Source organism: Rasamsonia byssochlamydoides (assembly GCF_041956645.1).
Source record: "Rasamsonia byssochlamydoides strain NRRL 3658 unplaced genomic scaffold VTN77scaffold_41, whole genome shotgun sequence".
Taxonomy (NCBI): Eukaryota; Fungi; Ascomycota; class Eurotiomycetes; order Eurotiales; family Trichocomaceae; genus Rasamsonia; species Rasamsonia byssochlamydoides.
Genome location: NW_027192424.1, coordinates 165,047 through 184,843, shown reverse-complemented (window position 1 = coordinate 184,843; position 19,797 = coordinate 165,047). Strand labels below are relative to the sequence as shown.

Here is a 19,797-nt window from a genome sequence, read left to right as displayed (position 1 = left end):
ATTAATTCATTAATGTCTTGCTCGTCAATCCCAAAAGATACTCTAACAGATATATGCCATAGAAATGGAATGACCTGACAGCAGGACAAAAGGGGAATATTAATGCAAACCATTACAAATCAAAGAGAAAAAAGAAAAGAAGAGAAGAGGAGAGAAGAGAAAAATAAGAGCCATACAGTTACTGCGGTTTCCGCGCAATCATCAAATACATGGGAGTAAAGAGCTTCTTCTCTGCGCCAGCAACCAGACTGTCTGCGGCTATGGCGAGAGTGTCGGCAGTCTTTCGCGATCCCTTGGGGAAGAGACCGAGAGCCTCCATGCCACCAACGAAGCGATGGGCGATTCCACGACCCCACCAGGTCATGCGAGCGATCGTAAAGAAATCCCAGATAGAAGTCATGTGCTTGAAGGAACCGGCAAGAGGGTAGTACCACGGGATCTTGTCGGGACGCTCCGCCAGGTCCTCAGCGTGGAGGAGCTCGAAGCCGGCGGCCTTGATAGCATCAAGAGCCTCGGAGACCTTGACCATGTTGGAAATACCATTACCCACTTCAATACCCAGTCGGATCTTGCGATGTTCGGGATTGTCGTTGTCGTATTGGTCGGTCATGAGCCACTCGTAGACACCAAAGACACCACCGGGCTTCAGGACGCGGAAGATCTCACTGTAGACACCTTCGAGGCTGGGGGCGTGGACGGTGGCCTCAATGGCGTAGACGGCGTCAAAGGTGTTGTCAGGGAAACGCATCTGCATGAAGTCACCCTTGACGAAGGATAGCTTGTGAGAGAGACCCTCGCGCTCGGCGTAGCGGGTCGCACGTTGGATCTGGTAGTCGTTGTTGTTGAGACCGACAACGTTAACACCAGCAAACTTGACCATCTCGCGGGCCGGTCCACCGACACCGCAGCCGACATCCAGCACCTTCATGTTTTCCCTGAGTCCCATCATGTGGGCGAGGTAGTGCTCATGGCGGGCGATGGCCTGGTGAAAGGGCTCGCCATATTCGAAGCGGCAGAAGTGGAAAGACGAACCCCATCCATACTCGTAGAGATCGGTGGCGAGGTTGTAGTAGCTATGCAGGAATCAACATACGTTTCAAACCAGTTTTATTTCAGGAACGGCATGTGGTTGGTACATACTGTCGGGTCAAAGAGGCATATTCCGCTCGTCGAGCCTATCGAACAGAACAATCGTCAGGAAGAATGAACAGAATAAGATTCACTCAAACAGGTAACTCACTTCACGGATCTCTTCCGTCTCAGTCTCGGCTGGTTTATTGTCCCAATGCTTAAAATATTCGTCCACAGCGGCTTGCTGAGCTTTCTGGTCTTTCTTACGCATAGCTGCGAGACCTCCAGCAGACTCAACAGATTTGCCGTGAAGGATGCGGGCGAATTCCGCGTCCCGCTTGTGGTCTTCCATCTCCAACTTTGTCGGTGCCATTTTGCTAAGATGAGAGCAGTCGTGAAGTCGTTATATAGAAATTTTTGGGAAAAGGGGGACAACAGAAGATCGTACGACGTCGGAATGAAAGACCAAGAAGTCAATGGATCCTGCAATCAGCAGTGGACGTCGTGAGAAACTCCACAACGAAATGGCACAGCAAATTCACCTCCAGGGAGAAGAGATCAAGAAGGAGGAACCTGGAAGTGTTGAGCTGGAGATTTTCCTAGCGCGATGGAGGATCTCAGGCCTATCAGCAGGCCAGGATAGGGGAAGCACACTAAGCCAGATAAGGCGGAGAAGTAGCAATCAGCTGAGAGAACGGAAATGGCGGTGGCCGAGGGTTCCGTCAGTGCGTGTCGACAGCTCATTGGAGAATATGCTCGACGACCGCAAGGACGGGAGCCTCGGGTTCCGAGAGGACAGTTGTCCGTAATGCACGCAGTGACGCAGCTGATGCTAAATAACTAGTTAATCCAACTATAATTATGTAATTGGGTGGAAATAAGAATAATAACGATAATAACAACAACTACTACTAACTAGTGATATCATTACAATATTCTCAAATTGCAAAGTGTTTTGGTGGCCTACGTACTCAATTGCAAGCATGTGATTGAACGTGGAGGAGAAGACATATGTCACGTGATGTCCAGCCACATTTCTCAGCACCAGCCACAGATGACTTCCAATCTATCACAGCCACGCTATCGATAATCCTAATCCATCATCAGTCTCCGCAGCCGACGATTTCTGCGCGTCGCCCCTCGACGAGTCGTCGGATTCAGACCCCTGAACAACCAGTCATCTCTGATCCCGATAAAACGGATCAAAGATGCCACCCCAGATCAAACAGGATATTAACCGGTCCGGCTGGGAGAGCACCGATTTCCCGTCGGTCTGTGAAAATTGCCTCCCGGAGAATCCCTATGTGCAGATGTTGAAGGAGGACTATGGCGCGGAGTGCAAGATTGTAAGTTACCATCTCGGATGACTTATGGACTACGCATCAGGTTTATGGATTATGATTACTGACATGCAGTCTAGTGTACACGTCCGTTCACACTCTTCCGGTGGAAGGCCGATCGCACGGCTCGCACCAAGCGGACCATGATCTGCCTCACCTGTGCCCGTCTGAAGAACTGCTGTCAATGCTGCATGCTGGATCTGTCATTCGGCCTACCGATCGTGGTCCGTGATGCCGCCCTGAAGATGGTGGCGCCGGGTCCCCAGAGCAGCATCAACCGGGAGTATTACGCCCAGCAACACGAGAAAGAGATCCAGGAAGGCCGCGGCGCCGTGGAGGCGTACGAAAAGACCGACGAAAAGGCCCGTGAGTTACTTAAGCGACTGGCGCATAGCGAACCTTACTACAAGAAGCAGCGTCGGTTGGAGGCGCCGCAGGAAGAAGGAGGATCGCAGTCGGAGTCCGCACCACAGCGGAACGGCTATGGCAATGGCCCAGGTCCGATTCGCACGAGTGACAGCAGAAGAGGAACCCCGCTGCCCGGGCGTGGAGGACGAGCAGCACGAGGCGGGCGACCATTCCCCAGCACCGCACAGTTGCCACCGGGTCCAGAGGATATCAACCCACCAGCGGATCCGAAAATCACGTCTCTTTTTATCACTGGTGTCGAGGATGACCTCCCCGAGCACGAGATACGCACATTCTTTTCTGAATTCGGGCAGTTGCGCTCGCTGGTCTGCTCGCATCGGGCACACTGCGCGTTTGTCAATTACGCATCGCGGGCGTCGGCCGAAGCGGCAGCCAAACATTGTCAAGGCAAAGCGGTCATCAAGGGGTGTCCTCTACGCGTACGATGGGGGAAACCGAGGCCGTTGGACAACATGGATCGCGAAGAGCGGATGCAAAACGCACGCGAGGGCCGACAGGCAGTGACGGCGACCTCGTCTGCAGGCGCTGGTCAACGAGCCATCACAGCTGCAGGAGAGGACATCCCAACCGAGCCTGCGAAGCCCACCTATGCAGTTGCTCCTCCCCCTGGAAGCGGCGAGGTGCAGTATGCCAGCTTGGCGGGAGATTAAATTACGTTGTTAGTTTGGTCGTCATTGTCTTGTGTTCATATGGGGAAAGGGACCATTTTGTATGGCGTGTAATTCATGGAGCGGGCGTTATGATCCATTTGTCTCTGCTTTTTTTGTTTTTTTTTTCCCCTGGTCAATACCAATGCAATGCTCAGCAGTCAGTGATGAAAAGGTTGAAAGGGTTGCAAAGGGCGACATAAATATCATCTGGGTATAATAAAATATAATACAGGCCGCAAGCTGCGTTTGCGGGTTTCTTTCATTGATATTTCCGAGACTTCGTCAGAGCCTGTCTAGTGCCACAGTAGTCATGAGTATATATATACACATAGAATACAAATATCACATCGCGTAGTTCCATTCGCCCGCACGATTATGATCACGAGGGGAGAAAACCGAGAAAACGAGACAACCGAGAAAGAAAAGTCTAAGGCCTACTATGTATGACCTATGACGACGAGCAAGCCTTATCAACCTTGACATTCTTGTCCCCGATCCTGACAGAGTCATTATCGCCTCGTTCAATCTCGTCGTGGATGCGGAGTGCTGTAGTACAAAAACGGTCAACAAAAATTCCCAAAAGGCAAGCTCATATATATATCTGTGGGTAGGTACATACTCCACTTATCATCCTCACTATCCTTATCCCTCACTCCCTGCACAATATTATGTCTCAGGATATGCGCCGTCTCGACAGCATGCTGGATCTGCATCGGCGTGTCGACGCCCAGACGGCGGTTCTCGTCGAAGCGTTTGCGGGCTTCGGCGCGCGCGGCCCAGAGCATGTGGTAGTCATCTACATATCATCATAAAGAGATCAGTGACTTATGATAACTCAGGGTAGATTGGATTGATTGGGGTGGGCTCTCACCTTGAAAGGCGATGCGAGTTGCGCGGAGGAGTTGGCGGTAGGCGGAGAGGGCGGAGATGGAGGGTTGACTGGCCATGTTGCGAGATTCGAGGTGACTCTAGATAAGCAGTAAAGAAACGGAGAAAATAATTGCAGAGGTTTTTCTAGGACGCGGTTTTCGTGGCAACTATTATGCTATGTATCTAATCCCCAGCTGCTGATAAGAGGACGACGATGCGTGGAACGAGACAAGCCGGAGAGCGGTTGATTCCTGGTTGATTCCTGATACAGCTGAGCTCAACAATTGTCACCCCAGCATTGTCCTGAACAGGACGATGCAACAGCACTACTCGTAGAATAACCAGAAGGATAGAAGGATACCCCTCTGAAAGAATATCAAGACTCGAAGATGTAGATGTAGATGAAGCTGCGTCTCGCAACTCCGAAATATGCAGCCAACGATTGGCGACCGCCGAGGCGGGGATACCCGGCAGAAAAATAATTTTCCTCAGCCAGACAAACTGTTGATCTGTTGATCCCGTCTATCATATCAACCCCTCTATCTAATCAACAGGCTCAAAAACAGACATCCAGTCTGCCAACTGCATAATGGCAACTGCTCAGGTCGTCGATATTCCGCTCCCGGCTCTCCCCCAGGGCTGGAGCGCTGAGAAAGACCACAAAGTCCTTGCCGCGCTCTCCAGTGCCACGCAGCGCAATCTCGAGCCTGTGGGACCTCACTTTTTGGCCCATGCTAGACGGGTAAGCATGTCGATGTACTTGGTGGAAATTTTTTCAAGGCTAATTCCTCTATAGAAGCGTCATAACCGCACCTTCTCAGAAGACGAACGGCTCCAGGCACAGGAGAAGGTCAAGAAGGTCGAGGAAGACGAGGACGATGAGATCTCTGAACCGGAAGACCCGATCATGCTGGCCCGAGATGCCAAGGATTGGAAGGTATGATATGACTGTTTTGAGGTCTACTCTGCTTGATATCTCGCTAATATCTTCCAGAGCCAAGACCACTACGCCGTCCTCGGTCTGAGCAAGTTACGTTACCGTGCTACTCCCGAGCAGATCAAGCGCGCCCACCGCAAGAAGGTCCTGAAACACCACCCCGACAAGAAGGCGGCGTCGGGCCAGGGCGACGAGAATGACAACTTCTTCAAGTGCATCCAGAAGGCGACGGAGATCCTTTTGGACCCTGTCAAGCGGCGCCAGTACGATTCGGTCGACGAAGCGGCCAACGTGGATCCGCCCACGAGGAAACAGGTGGAAAAAGGCAATTTCTACGAGCTGTGGAACCCCGTCTTCGAGTCGGAGGCCCGCTTCTCCAACAAGCACCCGGTCCCCATGCTTGGCGATGAGAACAGCACCAAGGAAGAGGTCGAGAATTTCTACAATTTCTGGTACAACTTCGACAGCTGGCGGTCTTTTGAGTACCTGGACGAGGACGTGCCGGATGACAACGAGAACCGCGACCAGAAGCGCCACATCGAGCGCAAGAACGCCAATGCCCGCCGCAAGAAGAAGACCGAAGACACGGCGCGTCTGCGCAAGCTCGTCGACGAATGCCTGGCGATGGATGAGCGGATCAAGAAATTCCGCAAGGAGGAGCGGGCCCATAAAGACAAGCGCCGACTCGAGAAGGAAGCCGAGGCGAAACGGATAGCGGAGGAGAAGGAGAAGGCGAGATTGGAAGAAGAGCGCCGGAAGAAGGAAGCCGAAGAAGCGGCCAAGGCCGAGCGGGAGGCGGCGAAGAAGGCCAAGGAGGCGGCAAAGAACGCAGCCAAGAAGAACAAGCGCGTTCTGAAGGGCAGCGTCAAGGACGTCAACTACTTCGTCGAGTCCGGCGACGCCTCTCCAGCGCAGGTGGACGCAGTCCTGAACGACGTCGAGCTGGTTATGAGCAAGATCACCCCGGAGGAGCTGGCTGCGCTGGCGGCGAAGCTGACGACTGCGGGCAAGGATGCGGGTGCCGTCAAGGCTGCCTATGCGGAGGAGGTCCAGCGACTGGTTGGAGAGGGGAAGCTGAAGGAGGGAGAGGTCAAGACTTTGGTTTAGACGGGAGACAGATTTCTCTTATTCACGTTTTCTAGAGCATGACCTTGCACATGATACCGCGGTAAATAGACTAGCGTCAGTATCGAATATATTTTTCACGTCATTTCAACTAGCTATATATATATTTCCATACACTAATAAATTCATACAGATATTTCCAATATGCGTAGTAGTACTTGAATATATATATATACTAATCAAACGCTAGAGAAGCAGACGACGCAAGCACACCAGTTGCCTTGCCCGTCACATGCGGATCTGGTCCGAGCAAGTTTCCAGGAAATCCGACCTCAAACGGGACGACGCTTTCCAGGTACTCGATCTGCTGCGGCGTCAGCTTGATACTGAGGGCCTGGATGTTCGCCTTCAGATGCTCGATCTTGCGGCCTCCGACTAAGGGGATGACCCTGGGGGCCTTAGCCCGGATGTAGGCCAGCGCGATGGCCGTGACAGAGTCTGTACCGTGCTCCTCGGCGACTTTGGCCAGTGCCTCGCTCATCCTGATCTCCTTCTCGTTCTGCTCAGGCGGGCCCATCATGCTGCGCAGTTTCTCGCCGCGCTGTTTCCGCTCCTCGATCTCCTTCTTCGACTGGAACTTGCCGCCGCCCAGCACGTCCCAGGGACACAGCGCCATGCCGAAATACCGCGCCATGGGGATGATCTCGCGCTCGAAATCGCGCACCATGACGTTCCACCGGCCCTGGTAGACGCTGAAGGGCGTCTTGCCGTGAGTGCGCGCGTAGGTGTTTGCCGCTGATACCACCCAGGCTGGTGCGTCGGAAATGCCCAGATAGAGCACCTTGCCCTGCTGGACCAGGATGTGTAGACTGTCCATCACCTCCTCGATGGACGTGACCTGGTCCCACCAGTGGACGTAGAGGATATCGATCCAGTCGGTCTGCAGCTTAGCCAGCGAGTCGCGCACGCTCATGTGCAAGCTGCGCCGGTGGTTTCCGCAGTGGTTGGCAGCTTTTCCTTTTCCCAGCTCGAACCACTTGTAGTCAGTGGTGTACTTGGTGGCGATGACCATCTGGTCGCGGTTCTTGCGCAGGGCCATCCACTCGCCGAGCCATTCTTCGGACTGGCCGTTCTGGTAGTTGTTGGACGTGTCGATGAAGTTGCCGCCGGCCTCGAAGAAGTAGTCCAGCAACTTGAATGCGGCCTCCTTGTCCATCGATCCCATGAAGGGTGCCCACGCGTCGCCGATGGACATGGCGCCCAGCGCGAGTGGCGAGACGCGGACTCCTGCCGTCGAGGACAGCACGCGGAGCCGGCCCAGCTCGGTGGGCGGTTCAGGAGCGGGCGTGAATATTTCCGACATGGCGCGTCTAGCTTGTGTATGAAGTTTTGGAGAGAGGTTGGTAGATAAGATGCCTGGTTTGTTGACCTGACGGATTGATCTGGAGTGGTCAGTATTTATAGAGGCCAACCACTGGAGATAAGGCGATAGCTCGGATATAAGAGGCCGGCTCGGACTTTAGGACCAGCATCTTCTCCACCATGACGGTAAATCATCTGCAAGATAAGGAGTTCCTCAATAATGACGATGGTCCCGCAACGACAGCGGCGAAAGAGGGGGTGGATGAGGATGTAGATGTGGGGTTCTTCCGGGGAGAATCATATGAATCGGCAGGATGATTTCCGATCTACCTACCTGCCTAGGTAGATATACTGTGCAAAAATCTGCATCTATTACCTAATTAGGTAGTTACCTAGGTAGCTAGGCTTCTGAGCCTTTTCGGTTGCTGATGGGGGTATATTAGTATAGCTAGTTGCTCCTAAGCCCTAATCTCATAATATATAAACTCCTAGAGCCTACTATTAAAATGGACCGATTTCGAAGGCTCCTTTCTATCGAGGGAGCAGGCCAAGGAGCAGAGAGATTAAAGCCAGTCAAAATTCCCAAGAAAGTAATCCAATTCGTTTGAAGAAGACTTGATTATCCTCCAAGCTTCTGACAAACAAAATCCGAATTCCATATATTATGCTTCAGAAAATAACCTCCCTACTAGAACCCTGAGAGGCACAAGAAAGTTCTTTATTTACTAAAGAACTTCTTGCTGGCAAAGCAGTTTCCATTCAGTAGAAATAAGAGGCAAGAAAGCTGAAATCAATTGCTTAGGGAGCCATCTTGAAAGAGAGGAGAGAGTTGTTCATTGTTGTTACTATCTACGAGTATGTTGGTGTTCTATAACTCCTCCTTACTGAAGGATTACATAATCACCCAGTGCACTAACGTAATCCACAATCCGAGCGGCTTCCTATACGCGGATCTTATAGAGGCTTTTAAATCAGAGAATATTAAAAATGGCTTTGCAGTAACCAAATTAGTGCCATTTCATCTAGATTAGGTCCTTATATAGCTCAATATATAGCTTAAGACCTCTATACCCCCTAGAAGCTATGCTAGCAGTACCCTAACCAATTAGGTACCAGAGACACCTCATAATATTATTAAATTATAGTATCAGGCAACTGTAATTAAGGCCTTACTTAAATAGCATATACAGAGCCTACTAAGCCCTACAAATGCTACTCTAAATCAGCTTATTAAGGGCTATTAATTGGCCATAAATAGTGCTGTCATCCTTATAAAGGAAAATAATAATCTATAGGCTGCAAATAAGAAGCAGAAGAAGAAGCATACTTAATTAACCAATTAGATATTATATAGAGAAGGTCTCTTAGTTCAAGAAGCTCAGGATCTTATACAGAGTTAAATTCTAGATTAAAATCAGCTACCAGAGGGTATGGCCATATTAGCTGCAGAGGCAGCTTCTATACCTTATATGTATATACTGCTGAGGTACAGCAACTGCAATACTATTGGGCATATAAGGACTTAATGCCCCAATCACTCTAATTGTTAATTTTTGTATATAATTGCCATTTTAGGATGATAGTAAAGCTTCAGATTCTGTATAGGATTCGCGGGCGCAGGTGGGTGAGCAGTTCGGTTGGGTGAGCGGCTCGCTTGTGGATTACGTTATCTCCTACAAGGACTTAGATAGGTTTAATATAGGTCTTCCTGAGGCTTCATTCATTCTTTCTCTTTCTAACAATTTCCTCTGTACTGAGTTAGTGGATTTCGGAACTCCTATTAAAGACAACATCACACATTTAGGGCCTGGCCTCTGGAGATAATTAGGGCAGAAGTTTCTTGTTCTCAGGAGAAGAATGATTTGGAACAGCTAGTATTGTTGTATACAAAGACAGCCATACCGTATAAGCAAGGCTGTTGGCAGGTTGCCTGTCTTCTCAGCAATAGGATAGCATCAGATATAAAAGAATCTAAAGAGACAGAAAGAGCAGCTGAAGATTTGGAGAGTTATAGTAGCATGAATATTCCCTTCATGCTATAAAATTGGTCATCCCAACAACTCTCTACTGTTGCGGTAAGTTGTTATCCACATGATTATCCAGGGAGACTTTTGCCTAGGTATTAGCATATACAGCTATTATAAACACTGACAGCCTCAAGATAAGTAGATATCAGGCAGACACAAGACTAGTCATTCTAACAAGCTAAATGCAATAACTAGTATCGATACTGTGGCTCAGTAAGGGGACCCGTTCCCAATTAAAAATACTCCCGCTGTTACAATTATTACCTTTATTCTTACGATACCACTATCCCAGAAGATTCTAATACTTTCCGACTAGTATTTTGAGGGATTGGATAATTCAGAATATAATGAACACTTCTATTAGCCTTTCTTCGCTCCACACTCTGCTGAACGTCGTCTGTCTTCTTAGATGATGTTATTCATAATACGCTGACTCTTAAAGTAATAGGGACAGGCACAGCTGTCTCCAGCCGTTAAACTGTCTATTCAGGCATTAATAGTCAACCAGCTACCGGTCACAGTACTCACATGGCATCTATGGAGTACTTTGTACTGTACATGCAAGTGCTGCTACCTGTCTACCTACCTACCTGCAGTGCTTACCTGAAGTCTAGCTTGGTACCTACATGATGGAATAAATCCAATGATATCCTTTCCTCCTCTCATAAAGAATCCCGGGGCGTGGCTCGGGTGGGAGCGCGCTCTGGGTCTTAGCCAGGTCCCGGGTTCGACCCCTTCTTCCTTTTTCTTTTCTTTTCTTTTCTTTTCTTTTTCTTTTTTAACTCAGCTTTAAAGGCATAGGAGTGTGAGCTTTTAATGTGCCTTGTATTCTTCTTTCTTTTTTTCTTTTTTAATTTGCCCTCATCGCTGAGCATATATAGACATAACAGGCCGTTATATCAAATGATGCGTCACAATTGAAATCAATATTTCTCCTCAATTAGCTATTTACAAAGTCTGATACAGCAGAATAATTGCATATTCAGTGAGACTAATCTGGACAGATATAGATATAGCAGTCAAAACGCGATCACCGCCTTTTATTACAGCTAAATCGAATTCATGACCCTCCTGGATCCTACAATTGTTGACGATATCGGAAAATCGTGGAGTTCCTCGGTCAACTTTCGAGTGACTACTATAAAGGGGTATGAATGCTGTATCCTACACGCATCAAGGCTGTCCCGAAAAGAAAAATGATCGCAATATGTGAAGATCGCTGCTAGCACAGTTGGGAGGCATTCCTGAGGACTGACATACGGGAGATGGATGGGCTACTACGGGTTTTGAGAATGTTCCTCTCCCCTGTCATGGCAACTTATGTATCAAACTGTCCACTGAGTCATATCCTCCTTGTCATCGGCTTGTGACTCCGCCATCCACCATGCTATCCATACGAGATTTCTCCAGCAGTTCTTGTCGTTCGCGGGTGTAGAGAAGTCGAAATCGACGATCTAACTTCAAAGAGGAAAAAAAAAAGATGAGTTTTCATATTCATGTAAAAGAATGCATGTCTTACCATTTCTTGTTTTCACGATCCCAGAGCACATTGGAAAGCGCAGTGTCTAGGTTGACTCAGCCACATCGCCAGCAATCTCTGAATATAGATAGCATCTTGTATTAGTTGCAGGCTTGAATACTATGGTCACGAGATTTTCATTACACCCAGGGAGCCTTGAATGCATCTCGTATCTCCTGCCGCTCCAATGGCTCTCGTTCCCAAAAGTCATGGAGAGGCACCCCTGGCAACCGATTCACCAAGAAGTAAACAATATACCCGCCCGGGACAAGCATATCTGCGTCCTGTGTTCGTTTCACATATTTGAGAAGGGTTGGCGCAGAGGAGCAGTTGTTCATTTTGAGCTGTTCAAGTGCAGCATATTCGTCTTGTGCAACCGTTCCAGGTTCTCCAAATGCTTGTGCGGCGCGTGATCTAGGGGGATCGAATTCTGTCCCTCTGTTGGGGATTTGCATCCGGATTTTCAGAATGGCCTTTTCTACCTCATTGTGCACATTGCAGCAGGCAAAGGTTGCAACAGCCTCGGAGAGTCCTTCGGGAAAAGTATTAGCCTCAGATGCGGAGAGCTGATAGCTGTTCTCCGCAATCTTCTCTTCGAGCTTCCAGGAGTCGCGGCCACGACAGGCTTGAGAAAGTCAGATAACACGGTTGAGAATGAAAGCCCACTGGGGGCCATCTTGTTGATTATGAGAGGTAAAGAGAACGGGGGGAGACGTGGGACAGACAAGAGTTTTAAGTGAAGACACAGGTTGTTGACTTGGTGATGTCACTTCCAATTCTTGCTTACACCTACCTACCTAGGTACACAAATGAAAGAGCTTAGTGAGAGCTTTGACTTTATTGAAAAATCTATGGGGAAAATCGGCTGATTTTATAGCCATATTTTATACTATATTTCTCCTATAATATTCTATTAATTCAATCAACCTGGATTTTTATAATCTTTATATTACTAATGATCATCCAGATAAATAGTTATTTGGCATCTTATATGGTTGTTGAGAAAAGCCATTATTTATTAAAATTGACGTTTTGCCAGTTCCCAGTATTATTATTGGGCACTCAAAGGAGTGCTTTTCGTAAGAAAATGCGCTAAGCCCTTGTTGGATTAGCTGGGTTCATCAACGAACAATACCAATGAAGGTAATCCGAACTCTTCCAACCTCCCAATTCCCCAATCACTAAGTAAGTCACTCCATTTGAGCAAAGACTATTTTTTGAACCTGATCGAGAGACTCAAACCCCAGATGGTGGTGTTCGGGTTCTAGTAAGCTGAGTGAGTTCACTGTAATGTAATCGCTTACATCGAACACATCTTCACCTCCTTCCTCTACCTGTTCCTCTGCCTCCTCTTCAAATTTTGCAGGGACTCTTGCATTTCTAGGGCCAATCCAGCGGTTCTCAGGCGTATTGTTGCCGGCCCGATGTTTATCGGCCCGGTTACTTTCAGGCTGAGTCTCAAGAATAAGAAGGAGAAAACATTCTCTTAAGGAAACCTGCCACCAGAAGTTCTGACGACCACTTTTCCCTTCCGGCACAGGCTGAGAAGTCGTCTTATGTCGTATCACATTTGAATACCAGAGTATAAAACTTTCGGTATTATCCGGATCCGGATCCTGTCGCAGGAAGATGGTTTCATCATATGTAGACAGGAAACCAAAACGCACATTTGCCCCCAACATGTATTGGGCGATTTGACCTATAGGAATTGGTGCACAAATATGAGTGACTATTCATTATTAAATGGACTAGGTCAGGAAAGATTGCGTACCGAGGGCTTTTCTCAACAGATCCGAGCTGAGAAATGCATAGGACAAGGAATGTACCCACGGAGTTTTGATTTCTCCAGCGACCAACATTTCGCCGTTTGAATCGAATAAGCAAATATCGGGTATGCCAGCCATTTCTGTATTGCTCAGTTTACTGTCACCAAATCTGACGTCGATGCCCCTGAACTTGCAGATTCCTCCTAACACATGCCCAACTCTCTGTAGAATACGGCTTTGCACGGAATATTCGTCACCGACGTACAACTGCTCTCTCGACAGATGAAATTCCGCCTCATGTTGAGAAGGGAGGTAATAATCCAAGACCACTTGTTGATCTAATTGCGCTGAATCCCTCGCCTTGCGGACAGATCTTTCAAAGGTTGTCCAACTACTCAATCTCCCGATGAACTTGATATCATGCCATGCGGGCGCCTTCGTGTGCCTCTTTCCCACTAGTAGGTCTGGGAGCGAGTGCTCGACAAGCTCCTTGGCTGTGAGGTTAATTGCATTGATTCATTGTGACTGGAATTGAGAGGCTTCACGTAGTGAAGACGTAGTCAAGGCTTCTGCATTCAGTAATTCTAATCGGAAACGGTGCAGAGGGGAGGACCGTGTGTTTCTCAGAGAAATAGGAGAGAAAAATTTGTTTTCTCGTGTGACAGACGCGCTATATTGCCGCGTTATGATTGCATGTTTCAAGGCTTGTAGCGCGTTGAAGGTGATGCCACCTTAGTAAGCTAAATGTCATGAAAAAAAAAATACACTGAGGTCGTTGGGATTGAGTACATGCTAGGTGCTGATGTTCATACATACATGTAACTATGTCATGCTCACTTTGCCCATTTCTGCGCTTCATGCAAGAAAGAGACGTGTATCAATTAGGAGCTGTTGCGGTCAGGCTTTGGGGTATGTTCACGTAGGAGATGATTCATGGATTCTCTCCGTCCCGCATATGAAAGGGGTGTTCGTCCAGAATAATCCACAGTATCAACATGAGCCCCTTTATCAAGTAGGAGCTTAGCTATAGCTTCATGCTCTGCTGCAGCGGCACATGAGAGTGGTGTCTGTTTCGAATAATCTGCAAGGTCAATCAAAGCTTTACTGTCTAGTAAGAGTTTGGCTATAGCATTATGGCCTTTCTGAGCCACAAATGAGAGAGGGGCCCGTCCCCATCCGTCTCTGGGATTTACATCAGCTCCTTTCTCAATCAAAATCTCAGCCGCATCGACATTCCCAGTTGGGAGCCCTATAAGAAGTGCAAGGTCGAGGATTGTGCTCCATTCGTCAAGGAACAGGTTTGAAGGTTCGTAAAATGTGAGAATTTTCTCTATCTCAATAGTCAGAGCTCTTGCAGATGCCCAGATAAGAATTCTGCTGAAGTTGTCGATTTGGCTCGGGTTGTTGAGCGTAGACGGGCACTCCCAGACAATTTTGCTCATCAAGTCCTGGAACTTGACCATGTTGCCGTCATCAATCGCAGAGCGAAGATCGCAAAGTAGTAGGAAGAGTGACTTTTTCTGCTTTCATGTGCCGTTTGACTGTCTACGATCGTCATCACCGGCATGACATAGTGTACGTCCAGTGACCTGCATTCCGCGACGAGCATGCCGCAAAAAGCTCCTGTCGAGGCATCAATTACCCAAGCTCCAGAGTCACCAACTTCTGGCGCCTCGGCCCTGCCTTCTCGGCTGAACTGAACTGGCCAGACATAGCAAGGGTCCTCGCTACCTCGGAATTTGATGGAACACATGGGGCCGGCAGAAATTCCCTGTATTGTAGATTTATGTAAGACAGCGAGGACATTGCTTGAATGTGCGGCTTCCATGAATTCTTCGACAAATAGAGTCCTTAATAGAGTTTGATTTTTTAAATGATACCTTGTTCACGTGGCATATGTATTCAGGACCTGTGTCGATCAAAACCGAGTCGCCAGCTTTCATGGCAGAATTCAAATTTCCATCAAACAGATAAGAGGAAGCAAGCGATGACACTCAAAGATTGACGACCTCGTTATCTGTGGGAACGTATTCCGTGCCTGTTATGTATTTTTATCAGCATCCATACTCTTAATGCATATTAATAGGGATAAGAGAACGAACAACCCTTCACTTGCAGGACCCCCAGGAGGCTCAGGCGAGATGTCCGGGAACTCGATGGATTCCCGCCCTTCGAGCTTCGTAAATCGTCCATATCATCAAATCTATTTTCGTCATCACTGGAAGAACCATCCTCGCTCGAGCTGGCATAAAGATCGTAACTGACAAGTGTTGGAGACGGAGCCGTTGAAAACATCGGTTGTTGGATTTTGAAAAACGCATGAGCGACCGTCAATCCATAGTTCACCCCATCCACATTTACGATTCCTGCGATGGTTGCTTCACGGTTGGAGCTTTGTGCGAATATTCACCTCCCAGAGAAGTCCCATGGATTTTCCGTAGAGGTGCTGCGATTGGCCCAAAATGATAAATGCCCACAATCTCGAACGCATGAGTGGCTTCAAAATTCTCTGGACAAACAATTTGGCAGACCATCTGCTCCTGGACGTTCACAAAGAGACAATCCTGCTTTACCATCACGCAAGCGTTTTGAGAGCCCACAGAGAGGAGTCTGAAGAAAAGTTGTATCCAATTCCAACTTCCGTCAGTCACTCCGAAGAAAAATCACTCCGACTGACTGATGAGTAGAAACGTTTTCCCTTCAAGTACTGGGATCATCGCATTGTAGAGATTCAAAGAGCCTTTGATAGGTCGGAGCCTAGGGGAATTTCTAGCTGGTAGATTGATCGGCGGAATCGAGTCCAGTGGGTGACCTTTTGGATCGCATCGATGGCCCTTGAACGATATTCCTCAAGATAAGACGCTTTGACTGAAAGACTGAAGTGGAAAGAAGACGAGTCAATTGTCTGATACAAGGTTCGGGATCACATGGTCAGTCCCCTAGGCCGTTCTGGGTCGGATGTCATGCGCTCTTTCCACTTCCTGAGGTTGCCCGACATCGAGTCAGGCAGCATTTGCCCATGAATGCCAGATCAACAATCGTCTCCTGTCAAAGTGGTAAAGAAGCATCCCATAAACAAGCAGAAAAAAGGGGGTTAAGGAGGCAACAAAGACCAGGTAAAGTAAATAAATCCAGGAACAGAGCCCATATCGGTACAGACTCCGAAATGTAGGAGAAATCGTTCTTGCTGCTTGACTAACGACTTCTCCAGACATGGATTTCTGCAATTAATTGCCTTCGGGTTACACTGCATGTCTACTGGTCATGCACGAATCATGAAATAGTTGAGGACATAGTATGGACCTGAATTATTGTCCAATGACGCGCCCTGTCCGATTCATATATCCAAGCGCCGTCAACTGTGACGTTTGATTTACAGCTAACAAAAGCCTTCTGAATGCCAGTGAGTCCTGAGTCCAGTCGTTAAGCCGATATTCCGCGGTCATTGCTATTTATTTGCATGTCGTTGCTAGCATCTGGATCGGGGTCAATGGAACATGCAATCCTGGAGACAAAGAGATCGAGTCAAGCGCGTCAAATCTCAGAAACATGTTGGTGACCTGGCGAAAAGCTTCGCAGTGGACATGGCGATGAAAGAGCTATCAGCTGCCCAAACACGTGGTTGGCAGCTCAGCTTAGAGCTAATCGATCCCACTCCAAAGCTTGATGTGTCAGTATCATCTATTCCATCTGAAAGACCTCCTAGATGCCAAAGTCAAAGTAAACGGACTAATCGACTTCGCGGAGTGTCGTCCCAACGACTCAACCCCGCAACTCCCCAGAGACTGGCAGCCAAGACGCTAGTTCTTCCAAACATAGCTCGTTTCTGGGGAATTAATTCAATCGCCATACGCCAATGCTCCCGACTAGGAAATTGGTTCGGAGCTAGGGTGCAGGGTGCAATGGCCGAGACAGGCACTACGCATGAGTTCGTTCTGTGTTGATCAGCTTCTCCAAGCTGGCCTCAGACGATCCACGCGGGGTTGGACTATTGTTGAGATCGATCGTTCCTCCAAAGAATTTCTAATATCATATAGCCATTCCAATTGGACACGGACCGATCATGTTGAATCGCAACTTCGCGAGTGAACGCAGCCAGCCGCGCCCAGACCTCGACCTAATGCAGCTGATGCTGACCCCGGATTTAGCCTAATTAAAGCTGGGGAAGCTGCAGGCTGCAGCTTGCAAAATGACACCACCGCTAATAAAATGACCTGTTAGAGGCTGTTCTCAATGCCTCTCTTCGGACTAAGGGGTTGGCACGCTGGTTTCGGTGAGCATATTTGCAAAAGAAGGCATGATAGTGGCACAGCACCTCTGCTCTATATCAAGACCGCCTCATCCATCCGGGACGGTTCGAGAGACATCCTTCTTCCAGAGTGCCATACTTTCTGCGTTCTTTCGGTAAAAAAACATTGTTTATCATGGCGGACAAAGAGACCCCCGCGGTAGCCCACCTGGATGATACCCAAGTACAAGGCGTCCTGAATGTGGCCCTGGCCGACGCTACGTACAAGCAGAAGCCGAAGCTGCTGACCAGGCGCATGTTCAAGGTAGGCCTCTATTCCGGTTTGTTTCGGGGCAACCGGACACTGACGAGAATGATATTGCAGCTGTACTGGTGCCTCGCCATAGCCACCTTGAACTCCTGCATCAACGGGTACGATGGCTCTCTGATGGGTTCGATCAACAGCTACCAACAGTACCGGGCCTACTTTGGCTTCGATCCCAAGGCGGGTACCCCGTCGACGGGAATCGTGTACGCCATCTATACTATTGGGAACATCGTCGGGTCGTTCTTTGCCGGTCCCTTTACCGACTTCCGCGGTACGCTGCCCTTGCAACCAGTGTGTGTTGTGCATACAGTACTGACGCTGATTAGGACGTCGCGTGGGAATGGCGCTTGGTGCTATCTTCATCATCGTTGGCACGATTGTGCAGGCGACCTGCCACAATCTCGGGGCATTCATGGGCGGCCGATTCTTGCTCGGCTTCGGGGTGGCCACGTCGGCGACTGCGGGCCCGGCATATGTCTCTGAGATGGCCCATCCGGCCTATCGAGGGGCCATGACGGGTCTGTACAACGTGCTGTGGTTTGGAGGCGGCATTCCCGGGACATTCATCCCGTGGAGGACCCAGCGAATCCAGGGCACGATGAGCTGGAGGATTCCGATCTGGCTGCAGATGGTCTTCTCCGGCCTGGTTCTTTTGTTTTGCCTTACCCTTCCCGAGGTGTGTTGTACATACATATCTGACTTCAGATACTTCGGACATTCACTGACGAAAGCAGTCCCCTCGTTGGCTCATCTCGCGGGACAAGCACGAAGAAGCCCTGGACGTGCTGGCCGAGTACCATGGTGAAGGGGACCGAAACTCTCCAATCGTCCAGCTGGAGTACCGGGAAATGCTGGAAGACATCTCCAAGACCGGCTCCGACAAGCGGTGGTGGGATTACCGCGAGCTCTTCAACAGTAGGGAGACGCGGTACCGATCTATGCTGGTCCTGTTTATGGGTAAGACTAGCGAATATTTCTAGGGTACTCTGACTGATCACGAGTTAGCTTTCTTCGGTCAATGGACTGGTAATGGCCCCGTGTCCTACTACTACCCGCAGATGCTGCAGGGGGCTGGTGTAACAAACTTGAACACTGAGCTGCTTCTGCAGGGGTTGCAGAACGTGGTGTCGCTCATCGGGGCCGTCACGGGTGCTTTGATCACTGACCGAATCGGTCGTCGGGTCCAGCTTCTGACTGCTACGAGTATCATTGTCATCCTGTTCATCATCGTCATCTCCCTTAACGCCACCAATGTCGTCGAAGGCCCGGGTGGGCTGGTGGCTAAGAGCTCCGTCACGGCGCGCGCGCAGATCGCCATGATCTTCATCTTTGGGTTTGTCTACTCGGCTGGCTGGACTCCGAACCAGGCTATGTATCCGGTCGAGTGTCTCCGGTACGAGTCTCGGGCTAAGGGCATGGCAATGAACAACGTAAGTCGCCTTGATCTTATCCTGGCGTAGTAGTACACTGTTCATGCTGACCTGTCTCCAGTTCTTCGTGAACATCGCGTCTTTCTACAACACCTTTGTCACGGGAATCGCCTTCACCGGTGCGGGATGGAAGTACTATTTCCTGTTCATCTTCTGGGACATCTTTGAAGTGTTAATTATCTACTTCCTCTTCGTGGAAACTAGCAAACGGACGCTGGAGGAGTTGACCGAAATCTTCCGGTCCAAGAATCCGGTCAAGGCGTCACTCCAGAGGACCGAGATCATTGTGCATGGAGGCCAGGTGACCGAAGTGCTGAAGAAAGAGGAAGAAGAGGCATGAGGTCGGTCGTCAAGTCGAGTCGAGTCGCCAGGTGTCGTCAAATGACCGTGTGACAGATGTGATGGTTTAATTTCAGCATTCCTTTGTGATTTTTTTTTCGACCATTTAATCTTCGTGGAATCTCCTCTTGTCTGTTTGTGGAAGGTCCTCTTGTCGTTTGTGGAAGGAATAAGTCAATGTGGTATTGAAATCTCAGGCACAACAACAATGCAAGACATGTCTGTGACAGCTATGCCATTGGAATAAAGAATCGTTGACTATCGATTCATTTAACTTGTGTAAAAAGAAGAATATGCATGGCTCTGTGTTTGGAAATGAAAGTTAAAGATACCGGTACAGGTACCCGAGTCACTGCATGCCGTCTTTGATATATGGTATGGTATCTACAAGAAAGAAAGAAAAAAGAGGACAAATCATACCTATAAGAAAATAAGC

At 48.9% G+C, this 19,797-nt stretch overlaps 8 protein-coding genes across 8 annotated transcripts; 3 read left to right on the top strand and 5 right to left on the bottom strand.

The window, feature by feature from the left end:
- Nucleotides 1-178: 178 nt before the first annotated feature.
- Nucleotides 179-1,444, bottom strand: VTN77DRAFT_5737 (uncharacterized protein; the record flags this gene model as incomplete). The annotated part of the gene is made up of 3 exons (XM_069421937.1): nt 179-1,073; nt 1,141-1,175; nt 1,241-1,444. The coding sequence occupies 3 exons, from the start codon at nt 1,442-1,444 to the stop codon at nt 179-181; spliced, it is 1,134 nt and encodes a 377-aa protein (XP_069276796.1).
- An 835-nt stretch (nt 1,445-2,279) lies between these two features.
- VTN77DRAFT_5736 (uncharacterized protein) lies at nt 2,280-3,490 on the top strand (the record flags this gene model as incomplete). Its single annotated transcript, XM_069421936.1, has 2 exons — nt 2,280-2,417; nt 2,492-3,490. The coding sequence occupies 2 exons, from the start codon at nt 2,280-2,282 to the stop codon at nt 3,488-3,490; spliced, it is 1,137 nt and encodes a 378-aa protein (XP_069276795.1).
- A 448-nt stretch (nt 3,491-3,938) lies between these two features.
- Nucleotides 3,939-4,437, bottom strand: VTN77DRAFT_5735 (uncharacterized protein; the record flags this gene model as incomplete). The annotated part of the gene is made up of 3 exons (XM_069421935.1): nt 3,939-4,036; nt 4,110-4,286; nt 4,362-4,437. The coding sequence occupies 3 exons, from the start codon at nt 4,435-4,437 to the stop codon at nt 3,939-3,941; spliced, it is 351 nt and encodes a 116-aa protein (XP_069276794.1).
- A 512-nt stretch (nt 4,438-4,949) lies between these two features.
- Nucleotides 4,950-6,404, top strand: VTN77DRAFT_5734 (uncharacterized protein; the record flags this gene model as incomplete). Its single annotated transcript, XM_069421934.1, has 3 exons — nt 4,950-5,102; nt 5,157-5,297; nt 5,355-6,404. The coding sequence occupies 3 exons, from the start codon at nt 4,950-4,952 to the stop codon at nt 6,402-6,404; spliced, it is 1,344 nt and encodes a 447-aa protein (XP_069276793.1).
- Nucleotides 6,405-6,597: 193 nt separating this feature from the next.
- On the bottom strand, nt 6,598-7,725 carry VTN77DRAFT_5733 (uncharacterized protein; the record flags this gene model as incomplete). Its single annotated transcript, XM_069421933.1, has 1 exon — nt 6,598-7,725. One exon carries the CDS (start codon nt 7,723-7,725, stop codon nt 6,598-6,600), a length of 1,128 nt encoding a protein of 375 aa, XP_069276792.1.
- A 3,685-nt stretch (nt 7,726-11,410) lies between these two features.
- Nucleotides 11,411-14,499, bottom strand: VTN77DRAFT_5732 (uncharacterized protein; the record flags this gene model as incomplete). Its single annotated transcript, XM_069421932.1, has 5 exons — nt 11,411-11,895; nt 12,513-12,534; nt 12,575-12,969; nt 13,042-13,525; nt 14,230-14,499. 5 exons carry the CDS (start codon nt 14,497-14,499, stop codon nt 11,411-11,413), a joined length of 1,656 nt encoding a protein of 551 aa, XP_069276791.1.
- Nucleotides 14,500-15,030: 531 nt separating this feature from the next.
- Nucleotides 15,031-15,331, bottom strand: VTN77DRAFT_5731 (uncharacterized protein; the record flags this gene model as incomplete). The annotated part of the gene is made up of 2 exons (XM_069421931.1): nt 15,031-15,074; nt 15,139-15,331. The coding sequence occupies 2 exons, from the start codon at nt 15,329-15,331 to the stop codon at nt 15,031-15,033; spliced, it is 237 nt and encodes a 78-aa protein (XP_069276790.1).
- Nucleotides 15,332-17,460: 2,129 nt separating this feature from the next.
- Nucleotides 17,461-19,362, top strand: VTN77DRAFT_5730 (uncharacterized protein; the record flags this gene model as incomplete). Its single annotated transcript, XM_069421930.1, has 6 exons — nt 17,461-17,589; nt 17,650-17,863; nt 17,919-18,268; nt 18,327-18,549; nt 18,598-19,022; nt 19,084-19,362. The coding sequence occupies 6 exons, from the start codon at nt 17,461-17,463 to the stop codon at nt 19,360-19,362; spliced, it is 1,620 nt and encodes a 539-aa protein (XP_069276789.1).
- Nucleotides 19,363-19,797: the final 435 nt, after the last annotated feature.